A 16,119-nucleotide genomic window follows, 5' to 3' on the forward strand; every position below is an offset into this window, starting at 1 on the left:
TCAGGATACCTGAAGCTTCAAAAGCTTCAGCTAATCTGTACATCCGCATTAAGATGAATCATCCTAAATGCATCTGACTTGGTGAGCAATGGCATCATGTCACACTTTCAGAGTTCTGCACGGGATGCCTCAACAAACTGGGGGCAGGAGTATCTTTCATTTGGATCAAATTAACATAGACATGATGTACAAATGAGGAAGTTAAGCTAGTATGTCAATAAAACAGCACACAAGCCTAAAAACTTCCAAGCCCAGTAGAAGATCCAATTCTGAGCTGAGCAAGTCATTCACAGACCACAAGAAGAGTGCCCACAAAACTAGGTCAGAATTGAAAAGATTATTGTCCAAGGATAAAAAAATTCTTTCAGTTGATATTTGAATTGCATTAGCATTTAAAAATACTTGTTTAATTTTCAAGAAGCAACCAAAGCAACAAAACCTTTCCAGCTTTTCTAGTAAGTAAACACACACACCACAAACTACTGCAATACAGTGTGTAAAGAGGTGAGGACTGTAGACATGTTTTCAGTTGAGTATTCTTTCCATGCCAAGTTTCTTGAAAATTCCAATAGATACACAGACGGGAAGAGTTGAAGCTGATCCAAATCTTTAATTTATTTTCCTGGACATAAGCAAATGAATGCAAACGCAAATAATTAAAAACCCCAACAGATAAATAGCACCCTAGCACCTAAAATACACATCGTTTTCTTGCTATAGAGAAACGTGTCAGGACATCAGTGGAGACCAGAGTGACTTACAAGTGAAGAGCCGAAGGGGGGTCGCACCTGCAGGGAGGAGCGGACAGGGCAGGTGACCCAAAATTGACCAACGAAGGTATTCCATCCCATACACGTCATTCTCAGTATAAAGTGGGGGGATCACGAGGGTCTCGCTCTCTTTCTGCTATGGCCAGTGTCCGAAGAGGACTCTGTCCGTTTTCCTGCTGCCCCTGAGCCCGATCTGTGCATCCCTGAATCCAGCTCTCGACCGTCGCTGGGCCCAGCCTGGGCCTTCCCGGAGCCTGCCCTGCAGTGCCGGTGGTGACATGGCCGACATAGGGGGAGCTCGATCTTGGTTTTGTATATATTTGTATATATTTTATTATTTCTATTATTATCACTATACTCTTTTTCATTATTATAGTTTATTAAAACTGTTTTAACTTTCCAATCTATAAGTCTCTCTCCCTTTTCCCTTTCCCTTTGTGGGGGGGGGGGGGGGGGGGGGGGGGGGGGGGGGGGGGGGGGGGGGGAAGGGGGGAAGGGTTAACAGAGAACGTCTGCCACAGGTTTAATAGCCGGCCCAGCTTTAAACCGTGACACATCAGCATTTGTCTGCTGTCTAATTCAAAATGGACGTCTAAGGATAATCATGACAAATAGTTTCTCATGACAGAATCTCATGTTTGTTTTTGAAGCCTCCTAGTCTACTCCTTATGAGTAATATTTAAAAAAAACCTGGTATCATCACAGTAGCACAGAAAATATTAGACAGGGGTGGGGAGTATTTCCTGTGTGTTTTGGGTTCATTTCTTTTTTTTGGCCATATACAAATGCACATTCTAAACAAAAATCATTGATCATTTACAAAATTAAAAGTATGTGAAAGTGTTAACACATCAAGCTAAGAAGAGACCAATTCTCCTTCATCACAAGGTATTTAATATGATTGGTAAAATCTGAATGGTAGTGCTATTATTTTGATTTGGATACAGTTTCATTGGGGGTGACATTCTTAGCATAGTCCAGCAAAATACTCAGATTTCATTAAGTGCTATGGGAATCCATCTTAATTAGACACGGACAGAAGTGATCTTTACTAAATATTGAAGGATACACGCAGATTCGTCATTCATCCAATGCGACAACAGCAGAAGAAAAACAAGTGTTTCTCAAGAATTTTCTCCACAAATATATGTTTATCAAGTAGTCTGACAAATAACAGCATCCGTTGACACCTACTGATGTTAGTTCTTTCTACTGAGAGTAGCCAAAGCAGATTCAGAATATTGTGAATTTTAGCCAGATCCAGAATAATCTCCCATTAAAACCAGGCACATCAGCTTCTTGGTCAGTTTCACATGCTTAACATTGCAAAAGCCTTCCAAACACAAATGCAAGGCTGGGCAGAAAATGTGTAGTACAACTGAGTCTGAAGTACAAGGGCATTAAAAGAAATTTGAGAAAGTTAACTCTACTGGAACAGCAAAGAAAAAATACACTCACAGCTAAAATCACAGTGGACTGTAATTTTGCTTCAGATTACAAGAAGTTACTAAAATCTTTCAAAAGCAAAAGAAAAGCAAAAGGATCAAAGAACATGATGTTTTCACAAAGCAGAGTTCAAGCTAATGGTTTATCTCAACCCACAATAAAGAAGGACCAAGTAACCATAGTCTCCCAAGCTAAAGCGTATTGAAGACAGTCTAGTTATGATTTTATCATTTAGACTACATTTGTTTCTGTTCTATAAGGAAAACTAATGTAAAAGTCCTTCCTTATGCAAGGTAAACAACGGCTCTGCACAGTGCAGTTTTGAGGTTTCAGGTGCCACACAAAGTTTTTATTGCTCAAATGGGAACTAAAGACCTACCTGGCAAGGCTTACAAATGTTTATCTTGCCAGGGGGATGTGATGGGGGTGTTTAAGGGGTGGGGGAAAATCTGCATTTACATATGTCTACATAAATATATAAATATCTTCAGATTAAGCAAATCACAGACTTCACAGCTGGGAATAAGAATTTGTTCCTACTACCCACATCCCTGAGATCTCTTAACACTAATGTTTGTCTTTCAGAGATTCCCACCAAGCACTATTTACCTATAATGAATAAGTAAAAGACTTCCTACAAACAATGAATACCTGTTGTGCTGGGAAAGTTCCCTCTCTTGGATACAGAAGATGGAAATGGACTTCATGTTGGGGAAAAACAAAAGCACTATAGGTTAGATTAGGCACTGGTACAAACTGAAATTTCACTATCATGACTCTGATAATAATTTACAATGGACATTTATGATACATTCAAGTCATTGCAAGCGGCTTGACAGGTTACAGTCATCCAGTAAAGCCATCAAGCTTCTTCCCACTCATGCATTCACATCTGTAAGGCCACATGAACACATCACAGGTAGGCTACATGCTGTTGAAAAGTCTCCGTACTTCACTTTGTTGGAGGGTAACTCAAACTAGCTGATCTAAGTCAACTACCAAATCTTACAAACAAGCATTTACAATGCATCTCTAAAGAAATCCTGCCTGCCTTCTGGCAAGCCTATGTACACACAAGAGGCCAGAGCAGGTGAGTAGAAATCTCCTAGCTCAGTATAGCTGATAGGCTGCTATGGGAACTTGTTTTCCTGTATCAGAAAAAAAAAAAATAAATTTTTTTCTTTAAACCATTAAAACAGCAATTATACTTTGAGGCTCAAGAGATACAAACTTCTGATCCATCATCACAGTTCAAGATGAAAACTAGCCTTAAATATGACAGGAAATATCACAATGGACAGTTGCTGAATATGCAGCAGGTACAACACTACACCACAAGTTCTATGTTCAAGTGTGGCTGATTAAGGCTAGAGGAATGTGTAGACAGCTAATCACCAGGTTATACTCATGCTCATAACTTCTGCTTATAATTCCAGCCTAGTCTACTGTAACTGCCTACACCGATGATGATGCAGCAGTCAGAATTAACAAGAACATAAGAATTACCATTATCCATTCTTGAACTGCCATTTTCATCAGCCAATCTCAGTACATACTTCTCAAGGGAAATCTGAGGAATGCTGGCAGAAACAAGGAGAGGCCAAACTTCAGTAACTTGAGAAAAACCACAGTAGCAGGCACCATGCTACAATAGCCAGAAGAGAAGAACGGAATGAGTCAGCAACTCTAAGCGGATATTTCTCAAGCATGCTGCAAGTTTTGGCACTGTTGGCAGTATCAGTCTTAAAAATTATACAGTCATTTCACAAGCTGACATAAAAAGATAATATACAGGAAAATAAGGCAGGATATTTTGTGCAATAAATTTAGACTACAGCATCTTAACAGGGATTGTCAAGTTAAAGGCAAACACTTGCTGTTTCAATTTTATTTTATTATTTCAATCAACTACTAGAATTAATCTGGAGGAACTTGCTAGTGTCAGTTCATAAATTCTGGAAAATGGATAAGCCCGACATATTTAAATATGCATTATCAGGTTGTACATATTCTTCAAGCAGTCTTAGGAGACAGTCTAGCATTCAAGAAAGATGGTTTTTAGACCAGCAAATATTGGGCAATCATGAAATACTTCAAGATGACTCTCTACTTTTCAGAGAAGGAAACTACTTCAAATAGCTAGCATAGACAACAACAAAGAACGTCCCTGTGATAACAGTATTTAAGTAGTTTGGTACATCATTTTACAGAAAGAATTACATTTGTGAACTTGGATTCCTTAAAATCAGATTTACAGGTAATTGAATAAACCATAATCACTCCTAACAAGCATCAGACCTTACTCTGGAAAAGCTAATGCCAGGCTTTTAAATTGGGATCATTTCTCTTTAACTGTACTGTAAGTGCATTTGCTCTGGTAGGTCTCACATTTCAGGCAGCAGATCAAGTAAGACTGCAGTTTTATGTACCTTTCCAATTTGTTCCCAGTATTGTTTGGGCAAGTTTTAAACATTTGGCTATAGCATTTCAGTACAAATTAGCCAGAATAACGTAAGGTTTCAATTTGCAGTTTTAACCTTGCCAATGTCCCAACTACTTTTGCCTTGTATTTGAACTCTGATTTAAATGCTGATTGCAATGGTATTGTTATAATTAGCAGAACAGCTTTGCAGGAACACTGCCTATTAGATAGCAAAAGCATAACAAGATGTGGTTAAACACAAAAAATAATGCCTAAGAACAACCTCTATACTATTTTGTACCTCCACATACTGCTTGAGGTGATTATATTTGCATATGCATTCAGATATGTTGGTTAAAGGAATTTAAATAGTGAGCTCTGTTTATTCTGCCAAAGTGTTTATAGTTTTGGATTTATTAACTGTCATGCCTCTCACCCCCCTCTTATTCTTCCCCAATTTTCTGGCTCAAAATGATTCTGTTTTGGCACATTCAGTAATGCAACATCTTACTTTTCTAGAAAACTCTACTGCTAGAAAAGTAACACAAAAACCTAGGAAACTTACCTGGTCTCCAGTTTCACTACCAACTCAAAATAGCCACAGTTCACTCAAAGCCAACTGAATCTCAGCCCAGTTCCAAATAAGCAGGGGCAAATTCAGGCATTCATATCAAATTCAGACATGGTTTGGTGCACAGAATGTCTGCTTAGACATTACTTCAACAGCAGAACCAAGAGCCCAAATTCCCAGTAAGAGATGCTGCAAAGACACGAGGACAGAGATAAACAGGAAGAAAACTGCCATCAAAAGAATTAGGAATTATGTATATGTTTGCATGCATCCAGAAAGAACATATATAAGTTTTCATTTCTGATACCGGGTTAGTAAGCTTCTAATGTTAGAGAAAATGAAAGGAAAAATATTAAAGAACTGAAGTGGGAAAATATTTCTTAAAAGGTATCAGATGTAGGAAGGGATCAAAAGAGCTCTTTCTGCCAAAAGGATCGTCAAGAAAAACTGGGTGGAAAACAGCATCTCTTTTCAGCAACAGTCTTTTGCCACAACACTTAGTTACCTCATTGTCCTGAGAGGATACATGAATCACTCAAAGTTTCAATGGAAACTCCAGTATATTAACATAGCTACCTATCTTATTATGTGAACCATAATGCACAGAAGGGTTGCCTATTTGCAAACTGGTTCTCTGAGATTTTTATCTCCCTCTGAAATAATATCAGGATTGCACTCACCTGAATCTCAGATGAGCTGATTCTCCATCAGGAACCATTTTAAATACCAAAAGGATTCAGTAGCAAAGGACCTGTTCCATCTTTCAAAATTTTTCATAGTGTCCACCATTGTGCATAATGCAAGGACCCCTCCTCTTAAATTCATTGAATAAATTAAGAATTACTCGGAGATCCAAAAGACATCCAGCCTTTTGAAAGAATGTTATTAGGAAGCCAAGAGAAACTAACAGAATGACATTCTCCCTGAAAATATCTTATAATGTGTACTTTGTTCCCTCACTTGTAAGGTGAAATGAAAGGCACACAACCCAAATAAATCTTCTGGTGTTCAAGATATGTCACTTAATATATTCACATGTAGAGCAGTGATAAATGTTTTCTGCTATAAACCTCAAATTTTTCTGGAAAATAAATTTTTATATAGAGAGAGCCAATATATCACTAATTTTCTATACTCCTGAGTGTGAAAGCCAGGGACAAAAGTGTCTATCATTCTTAGACACAGAAAATAAGAGTGCAAAATAACTGTTTTGAGAGATTTCACATATTGATAAAGCTCAAGCTGTCTTTCCACAGTTGATAAAAAATGTTTCAAAAGCAGCTGCTTGATCCATTATTCAGTGTAGTCTTTTAAGTTGACTTTAATATCTTAAGTGTCATAGTAAGGATGGTATGGCTGAACACTCTCTGCTCCTACTTTCCTCAATTAGATATTAATTACACACCAATCCACTTACAATTTATATAGAATAAAGCGACGCAGGAGTAGCAGTCAAATTCCAGTGGTTTTGAAAGTCACTTGAAAGTTATTTTCTTAAGAAATTATTAGAAGAGTACAGCAAATGCATGAAGGACTTTTGCTATTATTACACAAACAGAGGCTAATTTCTCTTAGAAAAGCTTATCTAACTCTGCTTTTTTCATGTAAAACTGGATATAAATCCATTTTCAGCTACTTGAGTAGCTGGTATTGCTATAATTTAAAAAAACTTGAGTGAATACCTGTACTTCTATATTCAGAATAGCAGAAGTCCTACTGAGAGCTCTTAAATTTGTAAAACTTGCCACCAGCTGTAACTTAGCTCCAGGTTTCTTGGGTTTTTCTGGGGGCGTGAGGTGTTTGGTTTTCAGGAGGTTGGGGAGGGTGGTGTTTGTTTTTCCTCTGTTTTTTGGTGGATTGGTTTGTTTGGTTTTGGTTGGTTTTGTTTTATTGTGTTGGTTTGGTTTTGTTTCTTGTTTGTGTTTTGGATTGTTTTTTTTGTTGTTGGTGGTGGTGGTTTGGGTTTTTTTTATTTTTTTTTTTTATTTTATTTTTCAAGGACTTCAGCAGAATGAAAACCGGTGTTGAGAGAAGGCTAGTTGTCATGTGCCAGGGGACGATGACAGACAGCAGAAATTCCATAGCATAGATCAGCACTCACTAATATACCATCCACTTGAAGAAGCTTCAGTGGCAGGGACCCACCATAAAAGGATGCTGAGGACCACAGCAACACAGCCTGATCAACTTTAGCCAGGTATCATCTTGCACAGGGTATAAAGTAACACTCTTACATGAGTAATTAAAGCATGACATATTTGCAAAATGTTACCTTTTCACATGGTTGCCCTCAAACATGATTTAATGGAGAGAATGGTTACTAATGAACATAATTATTCCAGCCGGGCTATAGGGCCTGCTTCTCCCAGAATCATAGAATCGTCTAGGTTGGAAAAGACCCTTAAGATCAAGTCCAACCATTAACCTAACACTACCAAGTCCACCAGAACCTCTAAAAAGCCCAAATAAAAAAGAAGGATACAACTATGAGAATGGTACACACCTAAACCTCAGAAGAAATGCCTTTTCTGTTGAGATGCATACAAACAGGTACCACCAAAACAAATGTATTTGATCTCCACGCTAAACATACATCACAGTGCTAATGGTGAAAAAGCTGCATTCTCTTAATTCATCTGTTTTCCAAACATGGTCTTTTTAAAGTATATTTAAGGTATGTGAACATCATACAAGGAAGACAGATCTAGAATTCTCAGAGCACTGCAGAAAGAAAAACAAACAAACAAAAGTTGAATACTTACTTTTTGAAGGTCCCTAAAAGTCAACATCACTAAAAGCAGATAAAATTTGAACTTCTGCAGAATACAACAGCTAACTTCACTGTATTTCCACAAAATTCAAAATATAAACATTTAACAGAATATATTCGGGGGTATTTCAGCACTGAGCCCCTCTGCTAAAACAGTGTTTTGCTTCAGGCCTAATCCTTCAATTTAATTTTATAGAAACTGAGAAATAAATTTGAACTCATACATGGATCTCATACATGAGCTCTCATTTTAAAGCTGCCTCTGGATTACCACTTAACAGCTATATACATGAAGTGCAAACAGTATTGATTTTTTATTTTAAAAACAGTCAAGTTAATATGAAGCATCCAGCCTGAACATAACATTCCACGCTCTGCAGTTAAGTGTTAGAAGAAAGCTCCCTGATCAAGGTAAGCCCATACAAAAACATTCAATCTAATCTTCTAAATCAAGTTTTAGACAATAATATTCCAGCTGAGACAGTGTCTAGCAAATTGCATTTAAATGGCCCACAAAAATCCATTTAGTCTTTCACTTGCCAGAAGAGCAATGGGGGGTAGCAAAAACTCATGCGTTCTCAAGTTTCTAACTGTAATTGATTGATGGGGTAAAGAATTGCAGACAATGTCTAAGACTGGAAAAGAAGTAAAAGGCAGTGTATATTCAAAGCTAAGGAAAATTATATCCTCAGAAGAGGAGACAGTGTGGAAGCATCAGTGTGCATGCATATCCACAGCCTACCATGCGTCTTTCTGAGCCAAGCTGTAGCCAAACAAACAGTCCCTACAGTATACTCTGTGATTTACAGAGAGGACCAGACATCTATTTTTTGCCACCTGCCCTTCACTGAAGTACAGAAAGTGAACGCCACAATGAGAACTACTGGACTTCAGTTTCTGCACCAGTATAGTCTCACCTTTGCACCCCTCTCAAGTGCATCATTGGTATTACAAGTCTGAATTTAGGAAGTTGCGTGGTCTGCCAGCTACTGTCTGCATTCCTCTACGCAATAGAAACAGGGTAGTCGTTACCTCTCCAATGCTTCACTGAATGAAGCTGGTTTGGCTAAGGATACTAACACATACTGTTTGCTCTTCACTGGTAGAGGATATGCAGTTCACCCATGCACATTTAATAGCTTGACAAGCATTTTGTCTGTTTGAAACATAAAAATCTCCTTTCACAACTCTACTGATGCTCATAACCCACAAAGTGAGGGAGGGTACCATATTTTGGCCATAACTGCATCTCCCATTTCCATCAAGAGATTGAACTGATGTTGCCTTAACAGCATATCTGGACTGGAACATCACATCAGCCATTTCAAACAGCTTGTTACCCACCTTCTTGGACCCATCCTATAGAGAAACATCATGGCACTGAAACTTGACAAATACAATGGTTGCAGTAGACAAGATGAAAAGTGTGGTTCATTTGATTTTCAGACTGATGGCATGATAACACCTGCTGTCAGATACTTCCTGAGCTGGCTTGCTCTTTCAAGCAAGAGTCCTGCTTGACACCTTTTTGCAGTCCTTGGGAATCGATACCTGCCTAAGAAGTACTTTACATGACTGCTTCTCTGCTGTAGAGTACCACAGAGCTTGTATGAATCAGTCCCACAGATTTCCTTTCTAGTTGTTCCAAGCATTTCATTGATTCAACTTCAACAAGTGTTGTGTCAACTGTCTTACAGAAACAGAAGAGACCTGCTGTGCAGAACTGGAAAGAATTAGATCTGTTTGCAAAGCTGGAAAGCAGGAGCCATGAGGCTTCAGCCTCAAACACAAATTCTATGATCTCTATGATCTCCACAGAGCTGGGCACTCAGGAATTCAGCTGCCAATAGAAATTCGAGGGATGCAAAGAAGCTGCCTGCAACTTGTTCAATTAAGATCATTTCACATGCCAACAAAGGTGAAGAAGAGTTCACCCGCGATGTCTCCTAGTCCTTCCCACTCCATACCTAGGGCGCATACATCTCACCACACACAACGCATAGCTGATTCACAGGACAGCATACAGTGCTGTGAATTTACAACACAGGGCTAATGCAAAGGGCAGGACTGGAGCGTTCTGTCCCTGTGATAAACCAGTGTCATGGTGAAGAGCAAGATACATTTACCAGTCTGTGGGGTGGGCAGGTGCTACTGTATCATGGCAAGCAAATACTAGAGCACAGAGAGCTATAAAGGTAAATTTAACTAACAGTTATAAAATATTATGTAAACACCCCAATGAAAAGACATAACTGCCACTGCTTGTACAGCATCTAACACAATCAGGCTCCTGTTCTTAGCTGGTCCCTAGACACTACTCTACAACTGAACAGTATAAAAGCATTCAGTCTTGTAAGCACAGAACTCTACTCGTCTTGCAAAAGGTATGAGTCTTTCTGTTCAGATGAATCCTCCTACAGCCTAAGTCTACTGTAATGTGGAAAAGAGGCAGCATTAGTAAAAAAATCCAGACACATACCAGTTGATAAATGTGTCTTCCAGTAACAGCACTGCTTTCAACAGTCCCTGGTTTTCCCCAACATCACTTCCATGTTTCTGCTCTCACTTGCCTTCATTGAACTCTTATGCTCCCTGGTTATGACATTCAAAATATCTGCCAGATTATACAGCAATCCACATTAAGGCAATTTATATTAAACTGATCCCCATTAAGGCAATTTATATTAAACTGATCCCCATTAGTAACTCCTCAGCAGAGAAACTTGGTAGGAAAGTAGTAGTAGCACAGGCTGAGGAAGAAACTACTGCTGCTGTTGTCAAAGTGTTTGTCCAATCACACTCTTCTAAGGCACAGAAAAACTAGGCTCACATCTGAAATTGCCTCCAAATATAGAATACACAACTTCACTGCTCTTTCTGAATCTGCATGAGAACTCATAAAAATAATCTTTACTACAGCATCTCCTGGCCTGCATTTAAGCCTCCCTCACTAATGAATTAATCAGCTGCAAATCCATGGTGAAGATTTCAGGGTCAACATTGGTATTCACTGGCTCTACAATGAGCTAGATGACCAACATAAATCTTGGAGATTAGTAAATGATTATTTTGCATTATCTGATTTGAAAGTAAGAAAAAAAACATGCTTTACTGGCTGAAGTAAAACAGAAATTTAAAGCAATTGTTAAGTACTGACTTCAGAGTTTCCACTATTCCTTTGTGGTTTCTTTTTTTTCCCCTGGCTGTCATACAGAGAAGTTAAAATGCTTTTATACATTTCCTAAATTTATTTCATGTCTTGGCAATTCACCTTCAGGTACCTCAAAACTTTTGAATCTAAGGCTTAGAGAAACATGAAATCTATTCAGCTTAACTTTATTAACCATTTATTCATTTATTGTTAAATTTATTGCCCAGACTAAAAAGCAGAGATTCTATACCAGTATCTCTCATGATTCACAGGTGCCAGATCTTCATTCTTGATATGGGATTACGCATGCCTAACAATAAACTCTTGTGATTTACATGGTCATTTATTACTTACATGATCTGCTTTTACTGTACAGATTCTACAGTCATAGTCAGACTTGCCAAACTAGAACTATTCAAAGTCTATGATTTCTTTTAAGCATAATAAAGCCAGACTGAGAGCAATCAGAGCTTGTAACTTAATTTGTAATGACAGAGGTGTAAGAAAACAGAATTATTATTTGATAATTACCAAGTACAACCAACTTATGAGAGAGCTGAGCAGAAATGCTAGTTAAGGCACATAAATTTATCATTTAAAAAAATCCTTTCAGCTTACATCACTAAACTATATATAGATTTAATGATTTCCTCTCAGCCTTCGAAGACACTCTTATGGAAACTAGGGCCAATATATTTTCATTTAACAGAGAACACCTACTCACATACTAGAAGGCAGCAGGAAAAGATCATCATTTCTCTGTTCATAGGACAGCTAGTACAAGATTGTATTAATACTGACACATAAGACATCTCCTTCCCCTAGACATTAAAAAATTTAGTTCCAGATGATCACACAGTCCAGTAACTGTAGGTGAGGTGTGTCAATCTAAATCATTGTCAGCATTTCATGTCCATATATACACTTTTGAAAGTTTGGCACAAACAACTCACATTTTCCTGGTACTCATAGTATGAAAATAGCAGGCTGAGATTTAACCTAGAACGTATGCCAAAATCCTTCCATTAAGTATGTTCTTCAAAAATAAGTTCAAAATCGGATCGCATCAAGTCTTAAATATAAAAGCCTTTGCTGAAAAAGTAACATGCAAAATTACTCGAAACTCTCTACATTTTTGTTCTGCAGGAGTATCTTAAGTCTTTGTCACAAGCTTAAATCAGAAACTGCAGCAGGTAGGAGTGGAAACTGTATACAGGGAGAACTGTTTTTTAATTTCTAGTACGCCAATGGTACTGTACACAGAAGGTATGAGAAGGAGGGGTTCCTTTTCTAAAAATTGCTTGGATTATGTTGGGGGGCCTGACTGGAGTAATGAGTACCAGCTGCCTACCTTCACTGGTAGCTGCATTCTTCTGGGCTTTGGTGGATGTGTGATCTGTACTTGAACTCACGTCGGATGAGATGCTTGAGCTGCCTTTGCCTGAAAAGAGAGAAAGAGGTGAAGAGAGTGGGGGAGAGAGAACAAACATGATTATCAACAGTGGAACAGAAAAACCTTCCGTATCAGAACCTGGAACAATTCTAGAAAGCTTTAAACTAAGTTTAAAGTAGCTGATGTTCATTTTGTACACGCTGAGGTAGGAGTTACCTGCATTATAACTTACAGCATGTGCATCTTTACGTGTACTAAGGCTGCAAACAGCCTCCTGTGTCACAGGGGCTCTCGTTTCATATTTGCTAAGCTCCATTGCAAATGAAAAGTTTGTGATTAACAACATTAGGAAAGCTTTCATGATGATTTTTTTCATTCAAATATCTCTAATAGATCAGGACAAATGGACACTGACCCTCATCAGCATGAAGGGTTAAATTAAAAATGTGTTAAATGAGTTTAGATTTCTATGTGTTCACATCATGTTTTCATGTCACTTGGTCATGTGAAAATAAAAGCGAGGTATCTGCTGTTTCCTCCTACACCATGCTCACTGCTTCATGTAATACACAATTTTAAAACTAACTTCTACAGTTGCTGTTTTTCACCTTTCGTTTTTTAACTGTAAACCAGAACCAATGGATGTTTCTTCTCTTATTTTCTTTCTTAAGACTTTTTTTCTGCATTTCCTACATCAATGCCCTCAGACATATACAGGAAGTCAAACCAGGTACAAGTTACCAACAGAAGAAATCCAAAAACAAAGAAAAAATTAACTGAGATAGATAGCTACCACAGAAGAGCAGAAGGGGATAAAACAAAGTTGTCTTTTTGTTTACCTGTGAGGATCTAAGAATAAGTCACTTCTGTTTCCCTTCACTCATTCTCCTCAGTCTCAGGAACTACTAACAGCGAATATATTCTGCACTGCAGCAGGAACCAGACCAACCACCTAATCAGCAATACGTGAGATAATTCTAGAGAGAGGAAAGGTAATGAATACTGCTACATTTTAAGAAGTTACCTGTCCCCACAAACACTGCATCAGTGAAGCCTTTAACAGCTATGTTAGGTTTTGGACCAAAATTAGGCTGTATGCAGAAAGCTAGCTGACACCATGTTTCTGTCACTTGAGTAAACCTATAATCACAGGAACGTTAGCAAGAGACTTTTCTGATCTGTTATTTCAATCAAGCATTCCTTGGGGTTCTGGGTTACAGTATGCCTGGTTTTCATAACATCTAGATGTAAAGAGGAGGTCTGCTTTTTAAAGGTGCCACAACAGAACAAGGATTTAAGTTTTAATGGGAAACGACTGGAGAATGTGCAAACGTAGGTTGCTTCACAACCAAGGTACTGCCACTTAATCCATCAGCCAGCCCTAGAGAATCATTCGCCACATAAAGTTGCTTAAGTTAACATGCTCAGATTTGAGACATGATTGTGGAGTGAAAGGATATTAAAAAGGCCAGAAGGAAGTAAAAAATAAATGGCTAAGGCTAGTAATTGGGTGGGGTGAAGAGGAAAAAAAAGTACATTTTCAGTGATTCATTAACTGCTTTTTTACATTCCTTTAAGAAGTCAAGCAAACCCAAGAAGCAGTGCCTCTAAAATATCACTTCAATTGCTCTCAAGCTGTGACATGAGTTGGAGTAATGGACTGTGGTCTTTATAGAAATGACCTCCCCAAAATAGCTCTCCAGCTAAGGTAACTAGGGTTGTGGTAGAAGAAAGGCAGATGAGAAAAGAGAAGGATAAACGTAAAATGCTCCTTCCCAGGAAGAGGCCAGAGAACTCAAAACACCTGCAATAGCTGATAATCAAATCATTAAAGACAAGAAAGGTATTTAGATGGTATTGCCACTACCAGCAACTCCTCATGTACCAAGCACTGCAACTGCAGAGGCAGAAAACAAACTTCTAAGGAGTATCAGCACTCCTTAACAGATTAATAGAAAGAAAAAACCAACCAAACCAAAAAAAGACCAACTGGAAAAAATTATTTCCTCAAAGCAAATAAACAGGATTTCCTCTTAAAAAAAAAAAAAAAAAAATCTTTTTTGGGGAAAAGGAAGTCAATGATAGCAAACAACAGCAGAGTTGCTAGCTGGTCATCTGTGGCACAGGTGGTTTTCACAAAGTCAACACTACCTGCAGCTACATTCCTCTCCCATTAACATCAATAATATTTCTATTTACACCACATACAAGCAAGCCTCCAAGAGCACAACAGAAATATTTTACCCACTGTAGGGTGCTGATTGCTAGTGCATCCAATAGCAACATATTATTTACAATTGCACACTTCAGTAGAAACTGTGAAATGACAGGTATAAGTCTAGATATTTACTGTTTAAATCTACTTGAACTTTAAAACACTTAATTTCTAGCTTTAACTTCTTATAAAGAGTTAAAGAAAAAAGAATCCATAGTGGTTACTGCTTTGGTTGGATACCAGTTCTTCCTGCAATTATACTTTTAATATTTTATGATACTGTTAGAGTCTTTTCTTACTGTATACAGCCCTGAAACAAGCCGCCTTCTGCACTGTCTACTCTGAAACTCTCCATTCAGCGGGGTCAGGGGGGAGTGCTGGGAAGCAGGAGATACTTTCTAGTAACTTTTCAACATGTTTTAAATAGACTAGCAGACACTACATATATTCTTTTAGTGCAAAACAAAGCCATTCACTTCTAAGAGGCAAGTTTTGGCTACTGCAGACTCATGTACACATGCAAGAGCTAACACGTAGAAGTATCTAAGTATTCTCCAAACAACTTGGATTTGATAATGGGAGATAGTGCACCCTCAACAAGTTCCCACATGATACAAAACATGGAGGAATGGTTGATACGACAAGAGGCTGCTGCCATTCAGAGGGACCTCAACAGGCTGAGAAAAAGGAGCTGACAAGAATCTCAGGAAGTTAGTTCAACAGAAGGAAATGCAAAGTCCTGCATCTGGGGAGGAATAACCCCATGCACCAGTGCATGCTGAGGACTGACCAGCTGGAAGGTGTCTTGACAGAGAAAGACCTGGCTATCCAGGTGGACACCAAGTTGAACATGAGCAGGCCATGGGCCCTTGTGGCAAAGAGGGCCAACAGCACTGTGAGCTGCATTAGGAGCAAGGTAGCCAGCAGGTTGAGGGAGGCGAACCTTCACCACCTCCACTCAGCTATGTTTACTTAAGCCACCAATTCTTATACAAGTGACATTAGTCAAATTCAACTTCTCAACATGAAAGGTCAGATGCATATGGCTTTTCTGGCAAGACACATCTGGAGTGCCGGGCCCTGTTCTGGGCTCCCCAGTACAGGATAGGTAGGGACACACTGAACAGATTCCAGACTAGGGCCATGAAGATGAAGGGGCTGCAGCATCTCTCTAAGAGGAAAGGCTGAGAGAGCTGGGACCATTCAGCCTGGAGAAGAGAAGGCTTGGGGGGAATCTTACCAATTTATACAAGTACCTGAAGGAAGGGTGTGAAGAAGAGGGAGACAGGCTCTTTTCAGCGGTGCCCAGTGACAGGACAAGAGGCAATGGGCACCAATCAAAATATAAGAAACTACATTTAAACGTAAGATTTATTTACTT

At 38.7% G+C, this 16,119-nt stretch overlaps 1 protein-coding gene across 2 annotated transcripts in view; it reads right to left on the reverse strand.

Moving 5' to 3' along the window:
- Positions 1-16,119, reverse strand: part of FBXL7 (F-box and leucine rich repeat protein 7) — a 206,279-nt gene that overhangs the window by 143,791 nt on the left and 46,369 nt on the right. The window contains exon 2 of one of the 2 annotated variants that reach the window (XM_068396451.1): positions 12,482-12,571. In XM_068396451.1, the coding sequence (XP_068252552.1) occupies positions 12,482-12,571 (90 nt within the window). Of the gene's footprint in view, positions 1-3,722; positions 3,746-12,481; positions 12,572-16,119 lie in introns of those variants that run through there. The other variant, XM_068396452.1, reaches the window with a different exon arrangement.

This window comes from Nyctibius grandis, chromosome 3, assembly GCF_013368605.1.
Source record: "Nyctibius grandis isolate bNycGra1 chromosome 3, bNycGra1.pri, whole genome shotgun sequence".
Classification (NCBI taxonomy): domain Eukaryota; kingdom Metazoa; phylum Chordata; class Aves; order Nyctibiiformes; family Nyctibiidae; genus Nyctibius; species Nyctibius grandis.